Source organism: Aptenodytes patagonicus, chromosome 3, assembly GCF_965638725.1.
Source record: "Aptenodytes patagonicus chromosome 3, bAptPat1.pri.cur, whole genome shotgun sequence".
NCBI classification, from domain to species: Eukaryota; Metazoa; Chordata; class Aves; order Sphenisciformes; family Spheniscidae; genus Aptenodytes; species Aptenodytes patagonicus.
In genome coordinates, this window is record NC_134951.1 from 29,832,299 (window position 1) to 29,858,777 (window position 26,479).

Consider the following 26,479-nt stretch of genomic DNA (forward strand, 5'->3'; position numbering starts at 1 on the left):
TACAAAGAGGAAGCATACCAAGGGTGGAAGCAAGGATGGGTAACCTGGGAGGAATACAGAAACATTGTCCAAGCATATAGGGATGAAGTCAGGAAAGTTAAAGCCCAGCTGGAACTGGATCTAGCCAGGGATGTCAAAGACAACAAGAATGGCTTCTGTAAGTACATAGGTGACAAAAGGAAGACTAGGTAAAATGTGGGCCCATTGCTAAATGAAATGGGTGACCTGGTGACACAGGACATGGAAAAGGCTGAGTTACTGAATGCCTTCTTTGCCTCAGTCTTTACTAGCAAGACCAGCCTTCAGGAATCCCAGGTCCCAGAGATCAGGGGGAAAGGCTGGACCAAGGAAGATGTACCTTTGGTGGAAGAGGATCAGGTCAGGGGATACTTAAGCAAACTGGACGTACGTAAGTCCATGGGCCCTGATGGGATGCACCCACGAGTGCTGAGGGAGTTGGCAGATGTCATTGCGAGGCCACTCTCGATAATCTTTGATCCATCATGGTGGCTAGGAGAGGTGCCTGAGGACTGGAGGAAAGCAAATGTCACCTCCATCTTCAAGAAGGGCAAGAAGGAGGATGCATGGAACTACAGGCTGATCAGCCTCACCCTGATCCCTGGTAAGGTGATGGGTCAGCTAATCCTGGAAACCATTTCCAGGTACTTCAGTGACAACAAAATCATCAGTTGTCAGTATGGCATTACCAAGGGGAAGTCATGCTTGACCAACTTGATAAACTTCTATAATAAAGTGACTGGCATGGTAGAAGAAGGGAGAGCAATGGGCAGTCTATCTGGACTTCACTAAGGCCCTTGGCACCGTCTCCTGTAAGATCCTCACACAGAAGCTGTTGATGTCTGGGCTGGATAAGCAGACAGGTGCACTGAAAACTGGAGGACTGAAAACGCACAGCGACGCAGGCTCAGCGCCCAGCCGCCAGCCGGAACGGCTACCCCGCTGCGGCCGCCCCCGCCGCCTCTGCGCGGCGCTAACGGCCGGGCCTGCGCACCCTCTTCGCGGAGAGGCGATTTTCCCGCCTTCCTCCCCCTCCACTGTCAGCCCCAATGGCCGCCGCCCTCCTCCTCCCCCGGAAGCGGCGTGTGGATTTTCCTCCTTTGAGCAGGAACTCTGTGCAACGCAATTGAAGGCGGAAGAGGGGAGGCAGGAAGTTATTGAAGGAAAGAGCCCCTAAACACTGCCGCGGGGGGGCTGCGCCATGGCGTTGTCGCGCTAGCGCCGGCACCTGCCATGGGGGAAGAGGAGGGGGAGCGAGGCGAAGCAGGCGGCAACTACAAATCCCGGCAAGCCGTGCCGCGCTCCCGCCCCACCTCTCCCCTCCCCGCCGCCCCCGGGTTGAAGAGGAAGCGGAGGCGCGCTGGGTCGGGGCGTTGGTGTGCCCTCGGGTGCTGGCGGCGGCGGCGGCGGGGTGAGCGGGGCGGGGGCCTGCGGCGGGGCCGGGGCATTGTGAGGGGCGCGGGGCCGTCGCTTAGCGACCCAGCCCCCGCGGAGCGGCCGGGCGAGGAGCGGGCGCCCGGCGAGGCCGCCGCTTCCTCCCCCGCCGCCCACCCCGAGCTGTGGCGGCGGGGCGGCCTTGCGGCGGTGTGTCGTGGGGCTGGGGTGTCCGTGCGGGTAACGAAACGTGAGTCAGCAAAGCGCTCGGTGGGTCCGTGCTGCCGGGGCCGCCCTCGGGCGGGCCGCGGTTCCTCGCCGCTCATGGAGACCTTCCGTTTGGCAGGACGGCGCTGGTTTTGAAGCAGGAAGCTCAGCCTTTTGGCTCTGCTGTGGTCCTAAAGTGGCCAGAGGCATCAAGAATACCTGTAGCTGCTAATTACGCCTGAACTCACTCCGCGTCTGTTACTAAACCGTCCTCTGTGTTCTAGCGGTAGTACAGCGCCGTTAGGCTAGAGCTCCGGTCTGTCTCTTGTTAAGGTGTTCAGACTTAAGCATGTTGTTGAACTCTATACACTGTACACTATAGCCATGGCTGCTGGAGGAATATAGGTATTGGGATGCTTTGTAGAGATTGGGCCACGTTTTGCATATTTGGAAAAGTGTAGTAACGTGGTTCGAGTCAAAATTGTTATCACTTATTCTGGTATTACTGATAATTGTCAGTGAATGATATAGAGAGGCTTGTTGAGTGCAGATAGGTTGTAAAGCCAAAGTAGGCATAAAATGGAAAATGCTGTGTAGTTAAAGAAAATTACAAAATAAAATGAAGTATGTTTTGGTTTGTTTCTGTTTAGATAATGGAGTCTCGTAGCTCTATCAACATTCACGAGAGTAAATCAACTTCTGAAAGTGAAGATGAGATTGAGTTCGTTGGAGTAAGTAGGTCTTGAACTGGAAACTTACTACCTGTTATCGTAAATATGCTCTCAGTAGCCCAATAAATTGGAGGGGGTCTTTGTGTACTGTGTTGATGACCTTGATTATATTTTGATGGAAAGCGTTACTTTTGGATTTAAAGATAATTTAATTTGTAAATCTTTGTGGCAGATAACGAGTTTATCTTAAAGCTTTAGCTACCCTTTCTTTGGAAGGGTATAAGATGATGTCAGTTGGTCCTATAGAGAGAATATAGACTTGAGTATCCCAGCAGGTGAGTGGGGGATTACAGTGATCAGTGAGGTATGTGAGAAGTCACTGTAGATGACTTTTCTGGTAATCATATTGCATAGCATTTTGCTTCATGAATAGTCCCACTGAAGTTAATGAAATAAAGGACTGCTCACTCTGCAAAACAATGTAAAAAACACTATACTTTGTTTAGAAGAAGAAGGAAATAATGGGCTAGAGGCCTTAAACAGTCTTCTTAAGTTGTGAAGCGCTGTATAATAGCTACAGTACAACACCTAGTCTAATGTTGACATGTGGCTTACGTGAATGTAACTTTAAGACACTTACATCTGTTGAATATCCAAGAAAAGCAGAATGTTTTTCATGCTGCCTGTGTTCTGGCCTCAATCCATCATCAGTGAAGTGGTGCTGGATGGCAGGGATACATGCAAGAACAGAAAGATGATTTTTCCTAAGGAACAAGTCATGTGAATAAGATCAAGTAGTTAATTGATGCCAGGACTAATAATGGCTGGCTTCCTAGGGATTTGTCTCATTTTTCATGTTGAACAATAACCAGATGGGTTTTGTTTTTCCTGTTTTGAATGGTGTTGGATTAAAGTTCAATGTACAAACTTTTTCTGTAGGGGTACTTAGGTGCTCAAGTATGAGGGACATGTTTATTTTTGCAAAAAATATAAGTAGTTGATTATCTCTGAGACTTCTTGGTCTTTTAGTTGATTTGGTCAAAATTGACTAATATTAGAGTTCAAAGTACATTATATACACACACACAAGCATTCATGTGTAGCATGATTGTATAAGCTTCATTTTCTTGAAACACTGGGCAAAGAACGAGGAAGCTAGTATAGCTTTGAATGTGTAATGATTGAAGGGCTGCTGGAGCACCAAGAGCAGTAATTGAAAGAAAAGAGACTTGCTAAAATCAATGCTTCTGCTACCTCTTTTTCCTTGGTTTTGCCTGTGGATAATACAGAGCCTTTGTGGTCCCAGTGATGATTGCTTCTGAGAGAGGCTGCTATATATAGGAAGATGACTGTACTTAGGCTTGTTTGTGCAGGATTGGTACCTTGGGGTGAGGAGCTTACCGTTGTCATTGACGAATACAAGGGGAAAGGTGTGTGACCCTGGCCATCACCGGATGTCAGCAATGTGTCCTCGGATCTCTCATTTGCTCCTCTGAGTGAACGTGAACTTGGACTTTGCAAAAGGATTTCTAAACTATTTGGCTAGCTTTAGATCATCATTTCCATATAATAATGTGTATGACTAGAAGTGTATAAGCTTTATAAATGTTGTGTATGAATGCTACCTGATCATTGAAGTACTATTTTTTGCATGTCCTGAGGACCCAGTGCACCAGGTGGTACTGTATAAATTGAATTAGAGAAGCCACTTGGATATATCAACCTGTGCTCGTTCTGAGAGAAAACAAATAGTTGTACGCCATGTGATCTCTTGTGTTTTTCTTCTTTTTTTTTTTTTCTCTTGAAGGTTGGGGGTTTTTTTTGGTGTGGGGATTTTTTGTTTGGTTTGGGGTTTTTTTGGTGGGGGGGTTGTTGTTTTTTTCCCTTTCAATCACTTGTCTTGGGGTGTTTGAAGTCTTACTGTAGGACTATGACAAAAAGTCCTCATTTGATGGAGAAAAAGTAATCTCTTCTGCTGCCAGAGTTTTTGAGCTTTTACAGTCAGATTCACCCCCATTCAGGAAACTTCCAACTGTTATTCCATAATTGCTCACCTTTTAATTCTGCATTACAACATATTTTGTCCATTTAAAATCATTAAATTCTAAGTTTTGCATACCAGCAGAAAAATATAATTTCATCAACAATGCAAGCCATTATTCCTAATGGCTTAATTTCTTAGGATAGGATGGTTTGGCCCCCACTCTGTTTCCTTGGGAAGGATAAGGCAAGAGTGAAGAGTTTCACAGGTTTAATGAGGTCTATGGCACTTAAGTAGACAGATTATTCAAGTTGCCACAGTCTGCGCTGAAAGCATTGGACTCCTCCTGAGTTGTTTTGGTTTGTTTGTTTGGTTTTTTTAATGGTATCGATCCACTGATATTTTTTTCTGACTAATTTCTTTAAAGGTGAGGCTCATCATTCTGCTTTTTAAAAAAATACAAGTTATCCCTGATAAAGTTGGTGGCTTTCCTAGGCAGGTGCTTTTTTTTACCTTTGTTACTCTATGTGGAACCTCAAAATAATACATAGTTTTATGGGGTGTTTAAATACCTCCTGACTCCTTTGTTGTGTTACAACAGCAAACACTGTTAAGGAGGGTATTCGTGTTTATTTTCTGTAAACATTTGTTAAGTACATAAAAAGATTATGTATCCAAAATAAAACTCAACTGGAAAAAAGATCTATGTATTTAAAAATTACTTTCATTTTCTGATGCAATGTTACATTTATGCCAGGTTTTCTTCACTATTGATTTTTATTTCAAAAGTCTGAATTCAAAGGAAAACATACTTCCATAGGCCCTGGTTTATTCAATAATGAGCTCTAAATTGATTTCAATTTGAGATCCAGGAAAAACAAGCATACTTCATATACTTTGCAGCTTGTCCTTTTTACAATGTTTTGGCTGCACTTCATAACAAAAGATACTGCCCCTTTCTGTCCTGGAAGAGTTGGAGCAGCCACTTACTTTCTTGCAAATGGATGTTTGTTTTTATTTCAAACCTGAAGAGGACTTCTGGACTATTTTGGGAACCAATGACATTAGAAAAATTGATTCATTAAAAACAACGGCAGTTCTTTGAGTTCCTACAGAGGTCTTAAGGAACATGTAAAGTTTTTGGTTTTCCTTGTAATTGTTGTTTTCCAATAAAAATGATATCTGAAGAACGCTTGGCCCTGGGATATACAAAAATCAAGGGATTTGCTGAAACATGATAGTTACTATTTAAATGTTTTGTTTCCTTTCGCCTTGAGGTGTTAAATATTAGATATACAGACTCAAGTATTTGTCTCTCTGGCTTTCAGTTGCATCACAGCAGGAACAGAATAAAATTGTAGAGGTGTTACAAAGCATCTCTGAAGCAGGACTTTTATTTTTGCTCGCAGCCCAAGTCAGCCAAGGATTTGGATTTTTGTATTTGCTAGGTTACAGAAATCAAAACTTTCTAAGTGCATGTTGGTTCACAACATTGGTCAGTTACTCAGCAGTCTTAAAGTTGGAAATCTGCTGGGACAAAGATTTAGAGCACGAATAGTACAACTTGTGTCCGATTTCTTAAAGTTTATTTTAATGTAAGCTTGTTCCATGATAATTTGTGTGTTTACATGTGTATACACAATTATGCTCGCATAATTATTTTGGCGAAGATATGTTAAGTCTGTGGTCACATATATTGAGAGCTAGTTTCATGCTTTCTGTATGCTAGTGTGTATATAACTATGCAAAAGTTTAATTGTGCTTTTTAAGTAAACTGGCTATTTGGTCTGAATGTGCGTAAAGCTAAAAATGGAACAAACAAACCAAAAACCTTACATGATGTATCAGTGGACGAGGTGTCTGTTAGCTAGGCCTGATTACCCAGAGATTGATCGAAATGAGGGAGGGGAAGAAAGTGAGACCATAGCTTAGGACTCTTTGAGAAAACTTCTGGGGGCAGTAAAAATGGGCTTGACAGAACTCCTTGAGAAGAAACTGTCCATGGAGATGAATATGAGACTCCATCTTTACCAGCCACCAATTAAACAGATTTGATTATATTAACTGTTACAATTGGTATTTTGCATAGCATAGTGAAATTACAGCTTTGTTGATTTAATGTTAATGCTTTCAACCAAAGCTATGAATAACAGCAGAGGCACCACAGCTGCCTGGAGACTCAAAAGATAATTTTCTATCAATTAAAACTAGAAATTCTTCTAGTAACCGAAATAGCTGCAATTTAGCCATTGGTTTATTGTTCAGTGGCGTGGCTGTTGGTTGGTGAAAAGAGTGGCTTTTGAAGATTGTTTAGAGACATAATTGAGAAGTGGAGCATGGGAGGGGTGTTTGGGTTTTTTGAGGTTTTTTGAATGTGAAGGATCTGCTTATAAGATGTGAAGACTGACCATATCTTAGTACTGAGCATTGATGGCTTTCAGGGTGCCAAGTATGCCAGTATAGTCAGCTAGAGAGGCCACAACTTTCAGCTGTTCATTGAGTGCTTGTCCATGTTGTTTCTTCTGTAATCTCAGGCTCTTTCATGCCAAGATACTTTTCAGCTGATCGTGTTCATCTTGTGGGGGAGGTACAAAGAGTTGGATGAAACTAACTGATCCTCGGCTTCTTAACTCTTCTACAGTGATGGAATCCTCAGGGTTGGCACTATCTTTGCATTATGTTACTATTTAGTTTAACCAGTTGGAAAAAATTAAGAAATTCAACTTCTCTTAACTTTCAATTTGGGACTCACCCTGTGCGGAGGTGAGCCAACAGAGCAAAAGCTAAATTCCTGCTGTTGAGAACTTTCCCTGCGTGTGGTACTGCAGTATCAATTGGAAATGTTTGCTAGCAATACCTGCTCTCTCTTGCTGGAAAAAGGATATTTCACCTGGTGCTACTTCTCCAATCAAGATTAAAAATACAGAAAGGCCATCTGAAGCTATGGCTTGCATGAAATACTCAGAAGGCCTCTGTGAACGTTTAAAGGGGAGAGTAGTCCTAAGCTCAGTCTCCCTCCATGAGGATGATTTCCATCTTGGGCCACTGAATAAAGAGGCTTTGAACTTCTGCTTTCATTTTGGTATGAACACTTTTTGGCAGAGAGGAGCACTGCTGTCAGGACGAGCCCAGGCTGAAATCCCTGTCTCTTTAGAAGTAGTATTTGGAGTCTTTTTTATGTAATGGCACTCAGCTGGGATGGATCTAAACCAGTGTTTTGACATATAATGATGGCTTTCAATCAAGGTTTCTCATATATTGACTTAAGCAGTTGCTGAGTGGATATACTTGGGATAGGTTTATAAGAATTGGGGAAAACAGTTTACTTTCTCAACATAATCTTTTGTAGTGCAGATGAGTTCTTGATCGGACCCAGGATTGTAGTTCTTACACTCTTAATTTCAGTATTTGTTTTTAATCTTCATCTAAAGGTTAAACTACCAACCAATGAAACATAAACTAGCCTAAATAATGCAAAATAATGCAAGTCCCAAATATAGCATTTATTATTCAGGAGTGAATGTAGGCAGATGGTGTGGTGGTTTGTTCCACCCCCACCCACCCCCCCCCCCCATTTTATTTTTGTGGAAAATAAGGGTGTATATCTTTGAGGAGTCATTTTAAAGAATTACCATACTGCATTTGTGTTCAAATTGGAATGCAACCCAAAAAGTAGTAGTACACAAAAATTGTGTAGTAAGAGGCACGGAATTTGGGAGAAAAAAGTGTTTTGTGTATGCAAACAACATGTAAATAAGTGTAATATTACTTGTGTTAAATTGAATTTACTGTTCTGGTCACTAGAACTTCCTAGGCTTGAAACCAACTTACTCTGCTTTTCAGCTGCCAATTTCCTAACTTCTAATTAGTTGCTGAACCCAGGGAGTAAGTAAACAGAAATAAGGAAAATCTCTGCATTTGAAGAAGCTACAGCTGTTAGGATCAGAGTTGAACACTTCAAAACACATTATTGAACTGATTGGACAGTCAGGTGCTCTGAGTGTGTCTTTGAACTGTTACTTGCTAACACCTGTTGTTTAATAAAGATTTAATTTCTTGTAAGTTTATAGAGGTGGTCAGTTTCTACAAAAGCAAATCTGTCATGGATTTTTTTTTTAGATTTCATTTAGAAAACCATGTTCTCTTTATTTATTTAATCATAAAAAGTTAAGCATTCTTATGGGGTAATTTGAGGCCTGCAGCTTGATTCATATAAGCTTTTGTCATCTGTCCAAGATCTCATCCCTTTTCCTCCCCAGTGAGACAGTGAGGACTGTTTATGCCTGGCCAGCTGAACAGCTTTACAGCCTTGAAAGGTGGAAGAATGTAAAGAATGAAATGTAGTAAGGACAGCAGAGAATTGCATGCTGCTCTTCGCTACTTCTCATGAGGCAATAAATCTTCCTAGCTTGCCCTAGTTGGTTGATTGTTAAGACATTGAGGACATTTGCAAATGTATGGCAGAGATGGTGGATAATAGTACTGCACCTCTTCAAGAAGTCAGTCTGCTGACTATCGGAAGTCCTTCTGCCTAGAAAATTTAACTTTCTAACAAATAAAGAATACCTTTGGAGTATACAACAGCTCTGTGGTATCTGCCAGCAATATTGCCAGACAAATGGCTAATACTGCAGTTCAGTCAAAAACTCTATGTCATATGAGGTAGATGGCATTGCATGTACAGACTTTTAAAAAAACCAACCACCACCACCCCCCTACCAAAAACTTAAACTATCTTTTGGTTTTGATTTACTTACTTTGAAGTTAGATAATAACTTTCAGAATTTGGATGGGAAACTTTTTATGGCATCTGGAGATTTTAGTTAACTTTGCCTCTCACTGAAGATGTATACACGTGGGACCACTAGGAATATTGTTGTTTGGTGTATGTAGGCTTACTCATCCTGTTTCATGTTCATTATACTGATTATTTAGTTGGCATGTGATAATGTTGTAGCATGATACAGGGGGTTTTTTTGCATGACATCAGCCTATGTGGACATAGTGCTTCTTTTTTTGCCTTCAAAAACTGAAGACTTGTCGCAGTGAGTGTGGATGGAGCTCTAGACATTGTTTTGTACATCTTCTTTAAAAAACTTACGACCTATGTGCTTAGTTTGGGTTGCTGATTTTAATTTTTCTTCTCCGTTTGCTTTTTCAAATATCCATATATTTTCCACGTATTTGTGCCAACCAGAAGCCTGTAGTAGAAATGTTAAAATTGGTATGAATGGAGAGTGAATGGGAATATACACACACGCGTGTGCATGTGAGCATGTGGAAGCACCAGACAGAATGGGAAAAAAGGAGTCATATGAAGGCGTGTAAATCAACTGGTGTTGATACTACCTAGACTAGCAGGTCATTGAGGTCACAGACCATCTACACGAAGTTTCTGAAGACACTCAGATAAGGAAAGCAAGGGACAGCATTCACACAAATTAAAACCAGGCTTAAACCATTAAGGTGATTGCAGAAGACAAAGATCAAGGCTAGAGCCTTAAGACATCCTAAGGAGGAGACAAAAACAATCAATAACCTTTAGTGACTCACAGAGGAGGGGCAGCATGGAGAGAGACAAAAGATTGGAAATATGCAAAAGGAGCACGTGGCTGCCAAGCTAGGAAGAATAGAGAAGTCCGAAGTACTTGTTGATAGCCAGGGTCCTCTGTCCTCCATATTGCTGCATGGAGTCCTGACCAGGCTTCCTGGATGCACATCTTTGCAGCTGAATGCTGGACAGACTATTTGGACGTGTGTCTCTGTGCTTTTGAGTATGTGGTGTGAATGGTGTGAAATGTGTTTTCTTTTAAAATAAAATGACCTTCCCCCTTATTGTGATTCCAGTACAGAGAAGACACTTGTAACCCGGTTATGGAATATCTGCTCAGAAAGTGTTGTGGTTTAACTTCAGCCAGCAACTGAGCACCACGCAGCTGCTTGCTCACTCTCCCTGTGCCCGCCTTCCCCTTCCCCCCTCCCCCCCCCGGTGGGATGGGGGAGAGAATCGGAAGAGTAAAAGTGAGAAAACTCGTGGGTTGAGATAAAGTCTAATAATTGAAATAAAATAATAATGATGATAGACTATACAAAGCAAGTGATGTACAATGCAGTTGCTCACCACCGGCCAAACGATGCCCAGCCAGTCCCCGAGCAGTGGCCCGCCCCGGCCAGCTTTCCCCCAGTTTATGTACTGAGCATGATGTCACATGGTATGGAATATCCCTTTGGCCAGTTTGGGTCAGCTGTCCTGGCTGTGCCCCCTCCCAGCTTCTCGCTGGCAGGGCACGGGAAGCTGAAAGGTCCTTGACTGGTGTAAGCACTACGTAGCAACAACTAAAACATCAGTGTGTTATCAACATTATTCTCATGCTAAATCCAAAACACAGCACTGTGCCAGCTACTAGGAAGAAAATCAACTCTATCCCAGCTGAAACCAGGACAAAGCGGTAGCCTTCAGGGCTTAAATGTGTATGAAACTGTTTCCCACTTTCTTAATGTTTGAAATGCCTAAGGAATTTAATTTCTTTTTGTATTGGGTCTGGCGTCCAGCCAAGGTCAACCCACCACATTTTTGGAGTTGGAATTTAATTTGTGTCTTTTCAAAACAAACAAAACCAAAACAAACCCTGAGAAACTATTTAGCGTTGCTTAGTGAAATTTAAGACTGTTCCTCTCTTGGTAACAGCTTGCTACCCTATTACCATTGAATTAATGGCGCAAGTTGTGTATCTTTAAAAATGTAGATCTAAGTTGACTGAGAAGGTGAAGAATATAAGGTTATTAAGCAAGCCAAGACTGTTAATTTGATTTTTTTTTCCTAGTTGATACCTATATGTTAAGTTGATATTTTAATTATTTGTGAATACTTATTTATTTGCATGTTTTACCAATTTTGTGGATTAGTCTGTTAAGTGGAAAAGCTGCCATGCAGGAATTTCATTACTGCACCCTCTTGAAACCTTGATGAAATTCTCCTTCAGGTATTGCTAATGCTGACAATGTGCTGTAATGCATCCAACGTTTTATCTCTGAGGAAGCCAATTTAATGCTTTTGTGTGTGTGTGTTTTTAACACTTTTTTTCAGGAAGGACCTTTAAGACCTGTACTTGAATGCATTGATCTTGTCAGTAGTGAGGATGAAGAACCTAACAGCAGTTCTTATGTTCACGTGAGTATGTTGTAATGTATTTTGGGACTTCTCATTTGAATAAAATAACTAGTCTCTTGTATTTTTTCCCATCAGTTACTCTTCACAAAAAACTTGTTAGAGGTATTTTTAACAAGTAATAAATAAATAAACCAACATTAAAGTCTCTTCATTTTTACCTACTGTTGAGTCGAAGGCAAGAATGCCAACGCTTCGTTTTTTCGAGAGCCATTTTTTGCCTTCTTGAAATGGACTTGGAACTTTTAGTTGGCTTGGAGTGGTTTTAGCAAGTGTGTCAAAGAAAAGGTCACTTTACAAGTGACCTCAGAAGTCAGTGTGTCCAGTCTCTAGCCTGCAAATGTATCTGGCCTACTCCCAGGCCTTTTCCTTCTAAAACAACTTTTTAGGAGCAGTTTATAGGTTGGAGGACCTTATTCTGATGACAACCTGGTCTTAACTCAGCCTTATTCTTCATAATGCCTCCTAAGAATGTATGAGTCAGAAGCAGGCTGGTCAGTTCATGTATCCCCCAAGCTTATTGCGCTTACTCTGCGGGGCCTTTGAGAGGGACAGTGACTGAGAATGACTCTACTAGAGTTGTTTTTGGCAGCAGTGGCCATCTCTTGACTTCTGTTTTCCAGTGTTGCACTAGAGGCTGTGTAATAAACCTGGTTCTTAAGGAAAGATGGGTCTTCTGTACGTGCACAGGCTCACTCCACAGTGATGACTGCTAGAGCTGATCGTGTAGCAGGAGCAAACTACAGTGTATGGCCTGTCCCTTACGCTAGAAAAAGCTAATGATCTGCCTTTCTGAAAATACCGGGCAATGTCTTAGAGCAAGAATGGTATCAGTTCTCAGTTTTTCAGATGGGCTGCACGTTGGCTTTGAAATCTTTAGGAATTTTGTTTACCTACTTAGAAGAATTTACTTAATTTTTAATTTGTTGGAGACTTCTAGGACACCCAGCACAATCATCCATGTTCCTTCTAGTGCTTTGATGAGACTAACGTTGATGTTGAATTGCCTTGAATATGTAGGGGAGTGGGGGTTGTTTTGTTTTTTAACAGAAGTTACAGATACTGGTAAATAGGAAGAGAAAACTAGCAAGATAGGTCATGGAACTTAGGATTGGAGTGTCTGTACTGAATTACGTCCTGATGCTTGGGCATCACTTTTCACTGTATTAGTGCCTGTTACTTAACAATTACCAAATAAAAGTTTAACTTTTCAATTGTAGAGAAATACAAAGCGTAAAGATCACATTGACTATCAGAAAGAACGAGTTGCGTCAACCTTGGATCGTCTGGCACGCCATGTTGAAGTAGAAAAACAGCAAAAAGAAGAGAAAAACAAAGCCTTTAAGGTACTGGACGTATTTTGTTTCAGTAGCATTGCATAATACAGGCCTCGTAGTCATGAGTGTGTGTGTTTTCACTACTAACTAAATAAAAAGATTGGTGAGCCAGACCTGGTCCTAGCAACTAGAGATTTTTGCTTCTGGGGCATCATTTGAAACATAATACAGACTTTGTCCCTTCAGTGGCTTTTAACTGATCAATTTGCTAGTCTTACTGCAGTTCCTAAGGGGGGGAAAAAAAACCCCAAACTTCATGCAAGCCAATGGCAAAAACTTCTTCTCTTGTTTGTATGTATAGCAGAGGGACCTTAGCATCAATTTTTCTGGTTAAATAATTGAAAAATAACAGTTATCAGAAACCACCATGCAGCAAACCTAGTTATCTGCCTGCTTTTGTCTGAGATTTTTGGGAAGCTATTTGTCACATTAAATCTCTGTATCAGGTAATATTTTATAATGACATAAAATTTTCCATGTATAAGGCATAATTTTAAAGTTGATTCCTATTAATTGTATTGTGCAACCATTTGAAAGGCATAGATTTTTTTATGTTTATTACAAACTGGGAGGTGCAGTCAATAGGCTTGAAGGTAGGCCTGCTATCAGTGGGACCTGGACAGCTTGAAGGAATGGGCTTACAAGAACCTCATGAAATTCAACAGGGACAAATGCAAATCCAGTATTTGTGGAACATGCTGACTTTGCAGCGTAATTTTCTGAACACTGTTAATGGCTTTTAAAATCACATAATTGTACTATAGTTATAGCTTGTTATAGTCTACAATAGACTATGCAACTGTAATACAACAGAGTAAAAGGCTGTTAAATATAGTCCAAGGTAGTCTTGAAGTCCAGAGGCCTACATCCCTCTCCTGTCTCCTCCACTTAGAATTTGGCAATCTGTTAATGTCTCCACATACAGTTTTTCAACTGTAAAGTGGAGTCAGAGATAGCTGTGTAGCTTTTAAAGTAGTCTGAGAATGAAGGCTAAAAAATCCTTTTGTTAATGATGAATATTTTCCTGCTGGGCGGCTCCTCACTCTTCATCAGGTAATGCAATCTGCAGAATTAAAATTACTCTTCAAAGTGAAACTGCCTTTTTTCTTTCTTTTTTTTTTTTGCCTCGGCAGTGGAATAAATTGACTTTCTGGTTTCAATAATCATTTTGTGTTGCCCTTTTTTTTTTTTAATTTCATTATTATTTGTTTCTTTTTATAATCTTATCTTAAAAATCTTCTTGATTATGGACATGCTTCAGAAACTTCAGTAGGTGCAGTAAAAGTAAATTGACATAAACTGTAGCTTTTATTAAGGGCACAAAAATTAGTACTGTTTTTCAATTTTTTTAATTGTTGTTACATTCCATCTTTATTGTATTATATAGAAGTCAGTCAAGTTGTAAGTTTCCGCACCCCCCCCACCCCCCCCTTAGGTTTTTGTGGTTTTTTTTCATTAGATTTTTAGAGACCCATATGTAAACTTTGGTATACATACTTAATCTTGAAATTTTTTAATTTTTATTTTTTAAATTTTATATTTAAATTTGATCGCCACCTTGCCTGATACGTTTTCCCCTTCAGGAGAAAGTTGATTCCCAATATGCTCACGGGTTGCAAGAACTAGAATTTATTCGGGAACACAGTGACACAGAAGCTGCAAGATTATGTGTGGACCAGTGGTTAAAAATGCCAGGTAAGAATAGGAAGCTAAGTTTCAGTGATACGTTTTTTAAATTGTGCATTGCAGAATAGAACATGTGATAATTGCATTGAGCAGTACCGACATTGAGCTTGCAGGTGCCTCTTATGCATAACCAAATCTGACAATATTAACTTTGCTAGAGTGTGGCATTTGAAAGTTCTTATACACTCACTTCCATAAAAGCTATTATTCTAATGTTTTGCTGCTTAAAAAATTTAATATACAAAGTCTAAAAACCACTAAGGCAGTGTTAACTACTTACATAAGCAAAGTTGCTAGAAGGAAAAATATTAGTGTTGAACTGTTGCTCAGGAAGATGTCTACATAAGTAAGTATAACTTCAGGAAATTCAATCAATTTAAAATATTGCCTGGAGGACCTGGAGGAAGGGTGTCAAAGTGTTTGAAAAGTAATCCTGCTGGGGATTGAAGAGACAGATTCTTCAACTGAAAGAGCAGACTTACTGCAGTAGGATTGAGTTACAGTGCATTGTTAACTTGCTTTTAAGAATTGATACAACTTGATTTTTAAATGCTTTAGGACTTGTGTGTTATTTTGTTTGTTTTCTCAAGCCTCTATAATTCAGATTCTGGATAAGTGCTTTGTTTGATAACACAGGTCTCAAACCAGGCACCGTTAACAGTGGAAAAAGGGGTATTTATAAGAGGGCAGGTCAGATGCAAGTCAACAGCAGTCCCATATCTTGTCCTGTGATGCATTGCAACAGAGAGTTTGATAATGGACATCTTCTCCTAGGTCACCTTCAAAGGTAAGGACATAGTGCAAGAGTAAGAAATAATAATGAAAGAACACGCTTGAACTTAGGATGTCAGCATCAAGTCTACTTTAAACTGCCTATAGTGACAAAATTCCATTTGAGAGCAGATTAATATGTTAATGGATTTTATATAGATGATGTGAGGAACTTCCTGGTTGGTTGTTTTTTTGTTTTCAATCAGAATTGGTTTCTTCCTCTTGTTGAGCATTTTTAATATTTTTTTTGAGAAACAAGATTTCTGTTCTCCGGTTCTGTTATTTCTTCATCCAAACTTGAAAAAGAGCAAAAGGCTAATGTATACAACTCGATATTAAGATTAAAAAAATGCCCCTAATGAAGGGAAAGAGGAGCAAGAGCTATAGGCCAGACATCTGTTCATAGCTGATCATCGCTAGTCAGCCCTCACTGTGTCTGGGGTCAATTCCAGCATATACTGCGTTTTAACTAGTGAATGTGTCATGGGGAAGATGGTAAGGAGAGAAGCTGAGGGGAGCGTTGCGGGTTAACCCTGCTAGGCAGCTCAGCCCCACACAGCTGCTCACTCACTCCCCCCACATTTCGATGAGGAAGAGAATCAGAAGGGTAAAAGGGAGAAAACTGGGCTGAAATAAAAACAGTTTAATAACTAAAGCAAAAGCAGCGCACGCAAGCAAAGCAAAATAAGGAATTCCCATTGCTGGGCAGGGCTTTATCATACATAACGGTTACTTGGGAAGACAAATGCCATCACTCCGAACATCGCCCCTTTATCCTTCACCCAGCTTTTATTGCTGAGCACGGCGTCATATGGTATGGAATATCCCTTTGGTCAGTTGAGGTCAGCTGTCCCAGCTGTGTCCCCTCTCAACATCTTGCCTAGCCCCAGCCTACTCGCTGGCGGGGCAGTCTGAAAAGCAGAGGAAGTCTTGACGCTGTGCAAGCACTGCTCAGCAATAGCTGAAACATCCGTGTGCTATCAACACTTGTTCAAAAATCCAAAACACAGCACCGTACAAGCTGCTACGAAGAAAATTAACTCCATCCCAGCTAGAACTAGTGCAGGGAGGTAAAAATAAATAAATTTTTTAAATCCCTCTGTAGGAAATCAAGGCTTTGTTAGTTCTCTTGCTCTTAAAAACAGTATGATTCCTCTGTAAAGTGGTCATTATAACAGGTAAGCTGCAGGGAGAATCACCTCTTTACAGGATACTTCAACTGATACAGTTAATAATAGGGGAAGTGAGGAATTTTACAGTTTAGGTTGATTTGATAGGTTCTTGTCCAACAGCTTCAAAAGACAGAATTTTTCCCATTAAAAAAACATTTTGACTATTTAGAGGGGACTAGTTTGTTAATTATTTCTTCCTTTCCAGGTTTGATCATTCTCCTTGTGACCCAACAGTCACATTACATGGACCCCCAAATAATGCTGTTGCCTGTGTGATATGCTGCAAAAGATTTTCAACCTCTCAGCAGTACAGTGATCATCTTTTATCTAAGGCAAGATCATAAGGATAAGTAACTCTCCTGACTGAATGTAGTAGAGCGTTTTCAAGATGTATAATTATGCACTGATATTTTTTTCCTTTTAACCCTCTTTCTCTCCCCTCTCTCTTCTTTTAGTCTTCAAGATAGTTTTTCTTATTCTGCTGTATTTCAAACACCTGGTGTATCCTGACAGTACTCCCATTAGATCTGACCATTAGGTTGTACTTTCCAGCGTACTTTCGAGAGGACCATAGTTCTGTCTTGAACCTCTTGTCCCTCTATTGGTGCTGTCAAAAAGTATTCTCTTTTTTTGCATCTCCAAAACTATGAAAGATAAAGGCGAGAAGTTAGGGTGAAATAAGTGATGGTAAAGAGAAGCGGCAGAAAGGCGATGAGGGAGAAAAAGGCAACAGAATGAGAAACTTGAGTGATTCAGATTCAACTCTTTCTTCTGTTTCCAGTCTCTGACAGATGTATTTGCTGCTACTCACTAGTTAACTTACAGAAGGGAAAAGGATAATCTTAACATTTGAGTTATGATTTGAATATAAGCTAATAGTATTTGCTTTTTTTCTGTTGTTCCTCCCTACCACCACTCTTTTCACTTCTTTTTTTTTTTGATAATGCTCTCTCTTTCTCTTCTGTTCTTAACTTACCACTGTAAAACCTCTCAGTTCAATGACAGATGCACAGGTGTTATCTTCTGGGTGCATGGTTTCATTTAAGCAGTCTGGTGTTGAATTAGATAATAGATAGCATTTTCAAAGTTTAGTGGTTTAATAAATATTGTTGTGTACCCACAGAGTCTCCAGAAGCTGTGTTAAATTCAGGGGAAGTTTTAGATACTCTGAAAATTGGATGACTATTAGCTAGTAGTAGTAACTCCTGATGCATAGTCATACCTGACAAGCTTGAAAGACTGCATCATAGTTTGTCCCTGCTCTTTTTCCATTGCTTCCAAGTTGTGTGCCTGTGGTGTGTCCAGGGGCATTAGCAGGAGTTAGACAAGTTTGGGGAAGGGAGTGGCTCTTGCAGCAGGCAAGAAGATGGGATTATTTTGGTGTGTAAGGATGGGGAGATAATCCTAAACAAAGCTGTGGAAGAAAGCATAAGCATATCATGAAGATTCTTTGAGTGACATAAGAAAGGAGTAAGCAAAAAACATCAGAAGCAAAATTAAAGGATTTTTGCCCTGAAGGCAGAGATCTGAAGTTGATGTAGAGGGCAAAGGGGGTGGAAGGAGCTGACTTCGATAAGTCATGGGCCTGTCAGGCTACTCTGAGGAGCAGCATTTTGAGAAGTTGGAGGTTAGCAAGATTAGGGAAGAACTGACATGAGGAAAAACAGCTGCTTTAATGACAGAAGGAGCGTTTTCTGAGAGCAGGGTAAAGGGACTAGCTAAGAATTGGTGGAGCCCATAGTTCCTGGGGAAGGTGGTTGCTCCCAGTGGTGCAAGAAGGGAATGGAAAAGTTGCCAGTGTGGTAAGGATGAGTAGCTGAGTTTGACAGTGGCAGTTTGGCCAGTCCCTTGTGTCTCATGAGCTGAAGTGCATATGGGGGTAGGCTGTAGATACACATAGATGTGGTAGCTGAAAACCTAAAAGTGAAAATATTACCACAGAAGGGACAGAGGAATGGAAGGACATGAGGAGAACTGGGAGTGGTTTCTTGACCTTTTTTTTTTTCCTAACTAGATCATTTTCTCTTCCAGCTAAATGAAAATGATGGACATAAAAAAGATCTCCCTCCACAGCATATTCAGTGTTTTGCATGCCCAAACTGCTTCCTCCTTTTCACCAACAGAGATGAATGCTTGCAGCATATGTCAGGGAAGAACCACTTCCTCCAGGTTTCTAAATTGAGTGGTATGTTGCTACTAAGTGTACTGTTTTTCATTCCTTCTGATAGTTGATCCTTATGGTATGAAGTGACTTACGTTTTTCTGCTGTGTAAAAAAGCTTAAGGTTTTCAAGTTTTGTTTTTAATGAATTCTTATTTTTCTTTTAAGGTCTTAAATGTGATACAGTTCTGTAAGAGGAGATGCTTTGAAATTAATATTTTTGTGTAGAAACGATTCCTCCGTCACAGTTGCTGTAATGAGAAGCAGACTTTCCTTTGTCTCTTATATAAGCCTCTCATCCTCCAGTGACTCTGTGCAACTACTGTCCTAAATAAGTTTACATTTAGCATGTTGATAGGAACTTGGACCAAAACACGTAAATTTCTTTTTCAATTCCAGTCAGACTGGCTGTGATGTTCCTTCCCCTTACTGTACTGTCTGAAGTCTGCTGGAGGCTATTTTTCTTGCCAGAGTCCTTGGCATTCCTGATGGAAAAGACCTGTGAAAGTTTCTTCTCCATATAATAGCAAATTTAGCCTGCCTGGCTGGAACTGTGCTGCTGGTCTGATGCCTTGCACTGGCTGCATTGCTACTGAAGGCTAAAATACTGGTTATGTTGTGAGCTGGTAACATCCTGAACCATACTTACTAGATTCCACAGAAGATACCTGTCTGGTCGTGGTCTTGAAAGCAGGGTTAATGACCATCATAGCTGTACTGACTTTTTAGCTTTGATATAAGCAATAGGCATTAAAGCATTTACTTTAATGTTAGGTAAATGACTGAGACAGATGAGAGATAGATGGAGTTGACTTCTTATTCAAGAAGCTGCCATATTTTAGATAGTGTAGCTTTCAGGATAAGCCTACATGGCCAGAAGGATTGGTTTAGTTATTTCTCATCTTCATAACTATATCTTCTACTTCTGCCCTCCCCCCAGAGTGGCTGCAGGAATTATACAGTAAAGACAGGCTTTGAAGGAGTCTTCCTGCAGGTTGAGTTAGTGCTGCCATCTTCATGGAAGTGACAATCAGCTGCACAGTTCTGAGTTCTCATGTATTGTAAATCTAATGTACTTTTACTCTCAAATAGGTTATTAATTCCGAATGTGCTGACTGTAGATGCCTTTAAAATCAGGCCATAGGTTTTAAAAAAAGATTACTGGGTAGCTATTGCTTTGAAAAGATTAAAAGCACAAAATAGTGTTTTCTTCTTTAGAGATGGATAGCGCTTAGCTCAGCACAAAAAAAGCAAGTGCTCCATTTTTTCTTTTGCATTGGTAGGTCTTCATGACTAATATCAGCATGGTCTGTAAGATCTGGCAGTGAAGTTAGTTGAAAGGCATAACCTCAAATTACTGCCTGCTGATGATCACATCTTACTAAACAGAAAATTAAAAGAGAATTTGCCTCCTAAGATGCAGAACATTAACAGCAATATATAGTTCATAAGCCGTTTCCCATTCTCTTTTCAATAGAAAACTTTTTATTCTGCTGGTACTTGGAGTTAGACATGGAGTATGTACTCGGAACAACAGAAAGTCCTGCACCTAAAAATTTAAGGAGAATTAACACTGATGATGGGAAAGAGAGATGGTCAGAGTATGTGGGAACTTGTTAAATGAATTGCATACTTTCTTCTTTTTTTTAAACGCACTATGGCTTTAAACAAAAGTGTATGTAGTAAGAGTAGACAGGTGGTGATAGATGGAGGGGAAGAAGGTCAAAAAGAACCTTCCTAGGAGAGATATCTGACCTGACCTTGTAGAAGGAGGAAAAGGGAAGTAGAGTCAGTCACGGAGTATGAAAAAGCAAGATGCAAACATTCAGATACGATTGTTACAGAAGTTTAAAAAATTAATGCAGTTTTATTTAAAGCTTCCATTGCACAATTACTGTGACTCAGCTGACACGTGGTAACTTGCTTTCTGAACCCTGTGACAAACGAGTACAATTGTAACTATGTTGTCTGAGAGCTGAAGCACTATGAAAGAAGTCTTTAACATGTAGTTGCACTTTCTGCCATTCCATATTATAGATGAAATGAAGGCTGGCCTTCCTCTACCTTTCCCATCCTATGCAAAGAACCTTCTGATATCTCTGTGCAAAGAGGTCCCCTTCCAAGTGAAGTGTATATCCTGCTGCCAGATACTACGCTCGCATATGGAATTAACAGCTCATTTCAGGTTTGTGAGAGACAGCTGTCTTTTAATATGAACATCCATAGAACGATAACAGATAGGCTGTTGCAGATGGAGTAAGAGTGCACTTCACTCATAAGAGAGAAGCGAAAATATACTTTATTGATATAAAACAGTGAGTTAACAAAGTTCAGTGGTAAATGCAACAGTGGTTTAACAAGATTCGATGGCAAGGTACACTTGATTATTTACTGCATAGGGGACAGGGTCAGGCAAAACTGTCAGTGAGACCTTCCCGTTGAGTCATGAGGTTCAGAAAGGACCCCCTTGCTTTCTAAACTCCTTCTCAGAGAGGAGTCTAGGTGTGGCTGAATCCAGTCCTAGTCCCAGACTTGATCAACAGTTTATGTCTAAAGGATTACATATGCACAATCAATCCTCTATATCGCTTAGCTAAGATTTCAAAGTTTAGCATGCTGTTAGTCACCTACCGAGGATCTGTTGCAGCAAGGCATCTCTCAACCTCAAGGAGTAACCTTGAGAGGTGTCCCTACTCAAGGGGAGATTCTGTTGTGCAGTCCACTGCCGTGCAGGAGAGCTCAAAGGGCTCTTGGGCTGCTCGCTATTTATGGGGGTAAGATGATTGCCTCAGTCATATTTGCATACCGATCACTGTGGTTAGGTGGGCACATTGCTCACAATAGCCTTTGGCTATTGTGGTGTTATCTGGCTCCCGAATCCACTTTGAGCCACACGCAGCTATCACGACCAGCATCTATTAAGACTGCCCCTGGTAGTTACTGCTTGAGCCGGGGGAGATGGCCACAGGAGCCAAATCTCCTGTAAAGGAGATAAAGGTCAGGTTGAGGGGAGGGAAGGGGAGCACACTGTCACATAGGCAGGCGTGTTCTTAGTGGTGCTAGTGGATTTCAGGGCATCTAGGACCATCTGAATGTTGACTCCCTGAGTAAACTATAAAACAATTGCCCCCTTTCCATATCTTTTACGCCACCTTACCCCACGCAATCCACTGCAGAATGCTGATCGATGTCTGTATCCTTTTTGTTACTTTTTGTAACAGAACAACAAAACTCGTCTCCATTGCACTATTTCTAAGTTGGCAGCATTTGATTTCTAAAATGTACTGAGTCATAGAATCATAGAATCATTAAGGTTGGAAAAGACCTCTAAGATCATCGAGTCAAACCGTCGACCCAACACCACCATGCCCACTAAACCATGTCCCTAAGCGCCTCATCTACACGTCTTTTAAATACCTCCAGGGATGGTGACTCAACCGCTTCTCTGGGCAGCCTCTTCCAATGTTTAACCACTCTTTCAGTAAAGACATTTTTCCTCACATCCAATCTAAACCTCCCCTGGTGCAACTTGAGGCCGTTTCTTCTCATCCTATCGCTAGTTACTTGGGAGAAGAGACCAACACCCACCTCACTACAACCTCCTTTCAGGTAGCTGTAGAGAGCAGTAAGGTCTCCCCTGAGCCTCCTTTTCTCCAGGCTAAACAACCCCAGTTCCCTCAGCCGCTCCTCAGAAGACTTGTTCTCCAGACCCCTCACCAGCCTTGTTGCCCTTTTCTGGACACGCTCCAGCACCTCAATGTCCTTCTTGGAGTGAGGGGCCCAAAACTGAACACAGTATTCGAGGTGCAGCCTCACCAGGGCCGAGTACAGGGGCACGATCACTTCCCTACTCCTGCTGGCCACACTATTTCTGATACAGGCCAGGATGCCATTGGCCTTCTTGGCCACCTGGGCACACTGCCGGCTCATGTTCAGCCGGCTGTTGACCACCACCCCCCAGGTCCTTTTCCGCCATGCAGCTTTCCAGCCACTGTTCCCCAAGCCTGTAGCGCTGCATGGGGTTGTTGTGGCCAAAGTGCAGGACCCGGCACTTGGCCTTGTTGAATCTCATACAGTTGGCCTCGGCCCATCGATCCAGCCTGTCCAGGTCCCTCTGCAGAGCCTTCCTATCCTCACGCAGATCAACACTCCCGCCCAACTTGGTGTCGTCTGCAAACTTACTGAGGGTGCACTCGATCCCCTCATCCAGATCATCGATAAAGATAGTGAACAAGACCGGCCCCAAAACCGAGCCCTGGGGAACACCGCTCGTGACCGGCCGCCAACTGGATGTAACTCCATTCACCACAACTCTCTGGGCCCGGCCGTCCAGCCAGTTTTTTTACCCAGCGCAGAGTACACCTGTCTAAGCCATGAGCCGCCAGCTTCTCTAGGAGAATGCTGTGGGAGACAGTGTCAAAGGCCTTGCTGAAGTCCAGGTAGACCACATCCACAGCCTTTCCCTCATCCACTAGGCGGGTCACCTGGTCATAGAAGGAGATCAGGTTGGTCAAGCAGGACCTGCCTCTCATGAACCCGTGCTGGCTGGGCCTGATCCCCTGGTTGTCCCACACCTGCCTTGTGAGCACCCTCAAGATGAACCGCTCCATAATCTTCCCTGGCACCGAGGTCAGGCTGACAGGCCTGTAGTTCCCCGGATCCTCCTTCCGGCCCTTCTTGTAGATGGGCATCACATTGGCAAGCCTCCAGTTGTCCGGGACCTCCCCCATTAACCAGGACTGCTGATAAATGATGGAGAGTGGCTTGGCGAGCTTCTCTGCCAGCTCCCTCAGCACTCTCGGGTGGATCCCATCTGGGCCCATAGACTTGTGAGCATCCAGGTGGCGTAGCAGGTCGTTGACTGCTTCCTCTTGGATTATGGGGGGGTTCATCCTGCTCGCCGTCCCTGTCTTCCAGCTCGGGGGGCTAAATACCCTGAGGATAACTGGTCTGCCTGTTAAAGACTGAGGCAAAGAAGGCATTGAGTTCCTCAGCCTTTCCTCATCCTTAGTGACAATGTTCCCGCCCACATCCAATAAGGGATGGAGATTCTCCCTGGCTCTCTTCTTGTCATTAATATATTTGTAAAAACATTTTTTGTTGTCTCTAACGACAGCGGCCAGATTGCGTTCTAGCTGGGCTTTTGCTTTTCTCATTTCCTCTCTGCATGACCTAACGAGATCCCTGTACTCTTCTTGAGTTGCCTGCCCCTTCTTCCACAAGTGGTTAACTCTCCTTTTTTTCCTGAGTCCCAGCAAGAGCTCCCCGTTCAGCCAGGCTGGTCGTCTTCCCCGCCCGTTCTTCTTAGGGCATATGGGGACAGCCTGCTCCTGTGCCTTTAAGGCTTCCTTCTTGAAGATCGTCCAGCCTTCCTGGACCCCTTTGCCCTTCAGGACCGTCTCCCAAGGGACTCTCTCAACCAGCGTCCTGAACAGGCCAAAGTCCGCCCTCCGGAAGTCCATGGTTGCGGTTTTGCTGCCCCCCCCTCCTTACTTCACCAAGAATGGAGAATTCTACCATTTCATGGTCGCTAAGCCCAAGACGGCCTCCGGCCACCACATCTCCCACCAGTCCTTCTCTGTTTGTAAACAGTAGGTCGAGTCAACAACATAAGCATCAATCGAAGTTCTAGTTTTGGAAATTATCACCTAATTCTCTTTAAAGTGCAGGGACTAGATAGGCATTGCGTGTTTTTGTTGGCAAGCTAGTAGGTGAGTTAAAGTATATAGAGGACACTATTTCCATGCAGTAATTTCTGTAGCTACTAGGTAATATTTCAAAGTACAGCTGAAAGTTTAAAAATGTTTCAGGTTACAATATAACATCTTTATTTTTTTTTAATCCATTCTAGAACACGTTGTCGTAATTCTGGGCCTGTGGCACTGTCAAAGAAGAGCATCTCCCAAGTTGCAGAGATATTTAAAACAAAAGGTCACTGCGAGAACTGTGACAAACTGTTTGCTGATAAGAATCAGATCACCCAGCATAAGCAAACCACTCAACATAACATTAAAGTTCTTACTACAATGGAAGAGTCCATCTTGATGTTCTGTCATATCAATGGAAAAAATAAAAATCAGCCTCATTTATGCCATATTGTGGATCGGTCAAGACCACTGCTTAAAAGACATTTGACTTCGAATGAGTCTACCAGTGAAAGGGGGTCTACTCCTTCAAAACGGAAGAGCGATTCAAAAGATAAAAATGAAGATCATGTAGCAAACCAAAGTCAAGGTAGTGCTTGCAAAGTAAAAGCCTGGTTTTGTGAATGCCTTCAAAAGTTTTTTACAGAAGAGTCAGTAGAAAAGCATATTTTATCAGCAAATAGGATCTGTCACAAGTGTGCTGTGTGTGGAAAGCTTGCTGAAAATTCAAGCATTATCCGCCTGCATATGAGTCGATTCCATGGGGGAGCACACTTGACTAATTTTCTTCTCTGGTGCAGAGCATGCTCTGTAGATCTCGGAGAAGAGGATATCATGGGACATGTGACTGAATTTCATGGTGGACATAGCTACTATTATGAGCAAGAAGCTCTAGAAGATGAACCTATGCCATCCGCTTCTGACACAGCGTGCATTTCTGCAGGTGAAAGGAAAGATTGCATTCCTAGTCCTATGGAACTCTCCCCTGGAAAAAGTCCTATTCTGGGAAAATGGCAATGCCGCATTTGTGAGGAGATGTTTGAATCTGAAGAGAGCGTTAAACAACATTGCATGTCCTTAGAAAGCCATGCATTTCACAGATACTGCTGTGGCTTATGCAGAAATCACTTTCGGAAAGTAGGAACTCTACAGCGACACTTCCAAGAGCATCATAACCAGGAGGTACAGACTAAATACTTCTGTGGCCTTTGTGGTAATCTCTTCTTTGACACACAAGAGGAATTTCTAATCCATTATAAGGAGATTCATAGCATGGACTATGCATTTGTGCCTGAGCAGATGGAAGTATCAATAAAAAAAGAGGAGGACTTCCTCCCGGTAGAAAAAGGAGACCGTTTAACCTGTGGTTGCCGGACAACTTATGTCTCCAGAATAAACAGGAGGAACGATTATGTGAATTGTCAGAAAGCCATGTTGCAAAAAGGAAACTTATGGTTTCGATGCTGCTTCTGTTCTGCAACTGCACAAAATTTTGCTGATTTGAACAGTCATCTCAACAGTCACACGTCACTGAAACATAAGGAAGAGATGTATGTTGTTAGATGTGCTGCGTGCAACAAAAACTTCGACGATCTTCAGAGCGCACATCAGCACTATCACATGAAACACTGCTTCCTGCAGAAACCTGATCTATCAAGTCTTGCATCAGAATCAGAAAATACAGTATTCAAGTTCACAGCAAGTGGGGCTTGTGTGGACAGAAAACCTGACAAGCTAAAATTTCAAGCATCTCCATCCAAGACTCAGGAAAGACCACAGTCGTCTCCTCTGCATGGACCAATACAGGGAAAGAAAGAAAAAAAGGAGAACTTGGCACACTCTGAAGAACCTGGTGAAGGTTTGTAGAAATTTTACCATTAGAAAAATATTGTTGTCTTTAACACACTCTGTTTCAGTGTCAGTACAAGTATGTAGCGCCATTTGCCTACATCCAGTCTATAAATCAGCTCAGAATTTAATATTTGTTATTTCTGAAAGCTGCATCTTGAATTCTCAGTATTTGAGTTTCCAGAACTTGGACTCAACAATTTATTGCTATATGCTGTCTGCATGAAGTCTTTATAAAACAAGAAGTAGGCAGATGTGAGAACCCTGGGTCTAAAACATTTAATTTTCAAATTATTTGGGAGCATAATTTGGTGTTAAAAGGAAGAGGACAATCAAGGACCCCAAATAGAGATCTAACTCCTAGAAATGTAAAAGTGGTCTATATTACACACATTCAGGAGAAACTTGCCTTCTTTGTATGTATAAATATTTACGAGCCTG

The 26,479-nt window shown here is 41.8% G+C and overlaps 1 protein-coding gene across 1 annotated transcript in view; it reads left to right on the forward strand.

Moving 5' to 3' along the window:
* Positions 1 to 1,177: 1,177 nt before the first annotated feature.
* Positions 1,178 to 26,479, forward strand: part of ZNF451 (zinc finger protein 451) — a 48,233-nt gene continuing 22,931 nt past the window's right edge. Inside the window, exons 1-10 of the mRNA XM_076332978.1 lie at positions 1,178 to 1,429; positions 2,250 to 2,330; positions 11,339 to 11,422; positions 12,640 to 12,765; positions 14,340 to 14,451; positions 15,079 to 15,229; positions 16,591 to 16,717; positions 18,417 to 18,570; positions 20,583 to 20,730; positions 24,397 to 26,048. Of these exons, the coding sequence (XP_076189093.1) occupies positions 2,253 to 2,330; positions 11,339 to 11,422; positions 12,640 to 12,765; positions 14,340 to 14,451; positions 15,079 to 15,229; positions 16,591 to 16,717; positions 18,417 to 18,570; positions 20,583 to 20,730; positions 24,397 to 26,048 (2,632 nt within the window). The 5' untranslated portion in view covers positions 1,178 to 1,429; positions 2,250 to 2,252. The remainder of the gene's footprint in view (positions 1,430 to 2,249; positions 2,331 to 11,338; positions 11,423 to 12,639; positions 12,766 to 14,339; positions 14,452 to 15,078; positions 15,230 to 16,590; positions 16,718 to 18,416; positions 18,571 to 20,582; positions 20,731 to 24,396; positions 26,049 to 26,479) is intronic.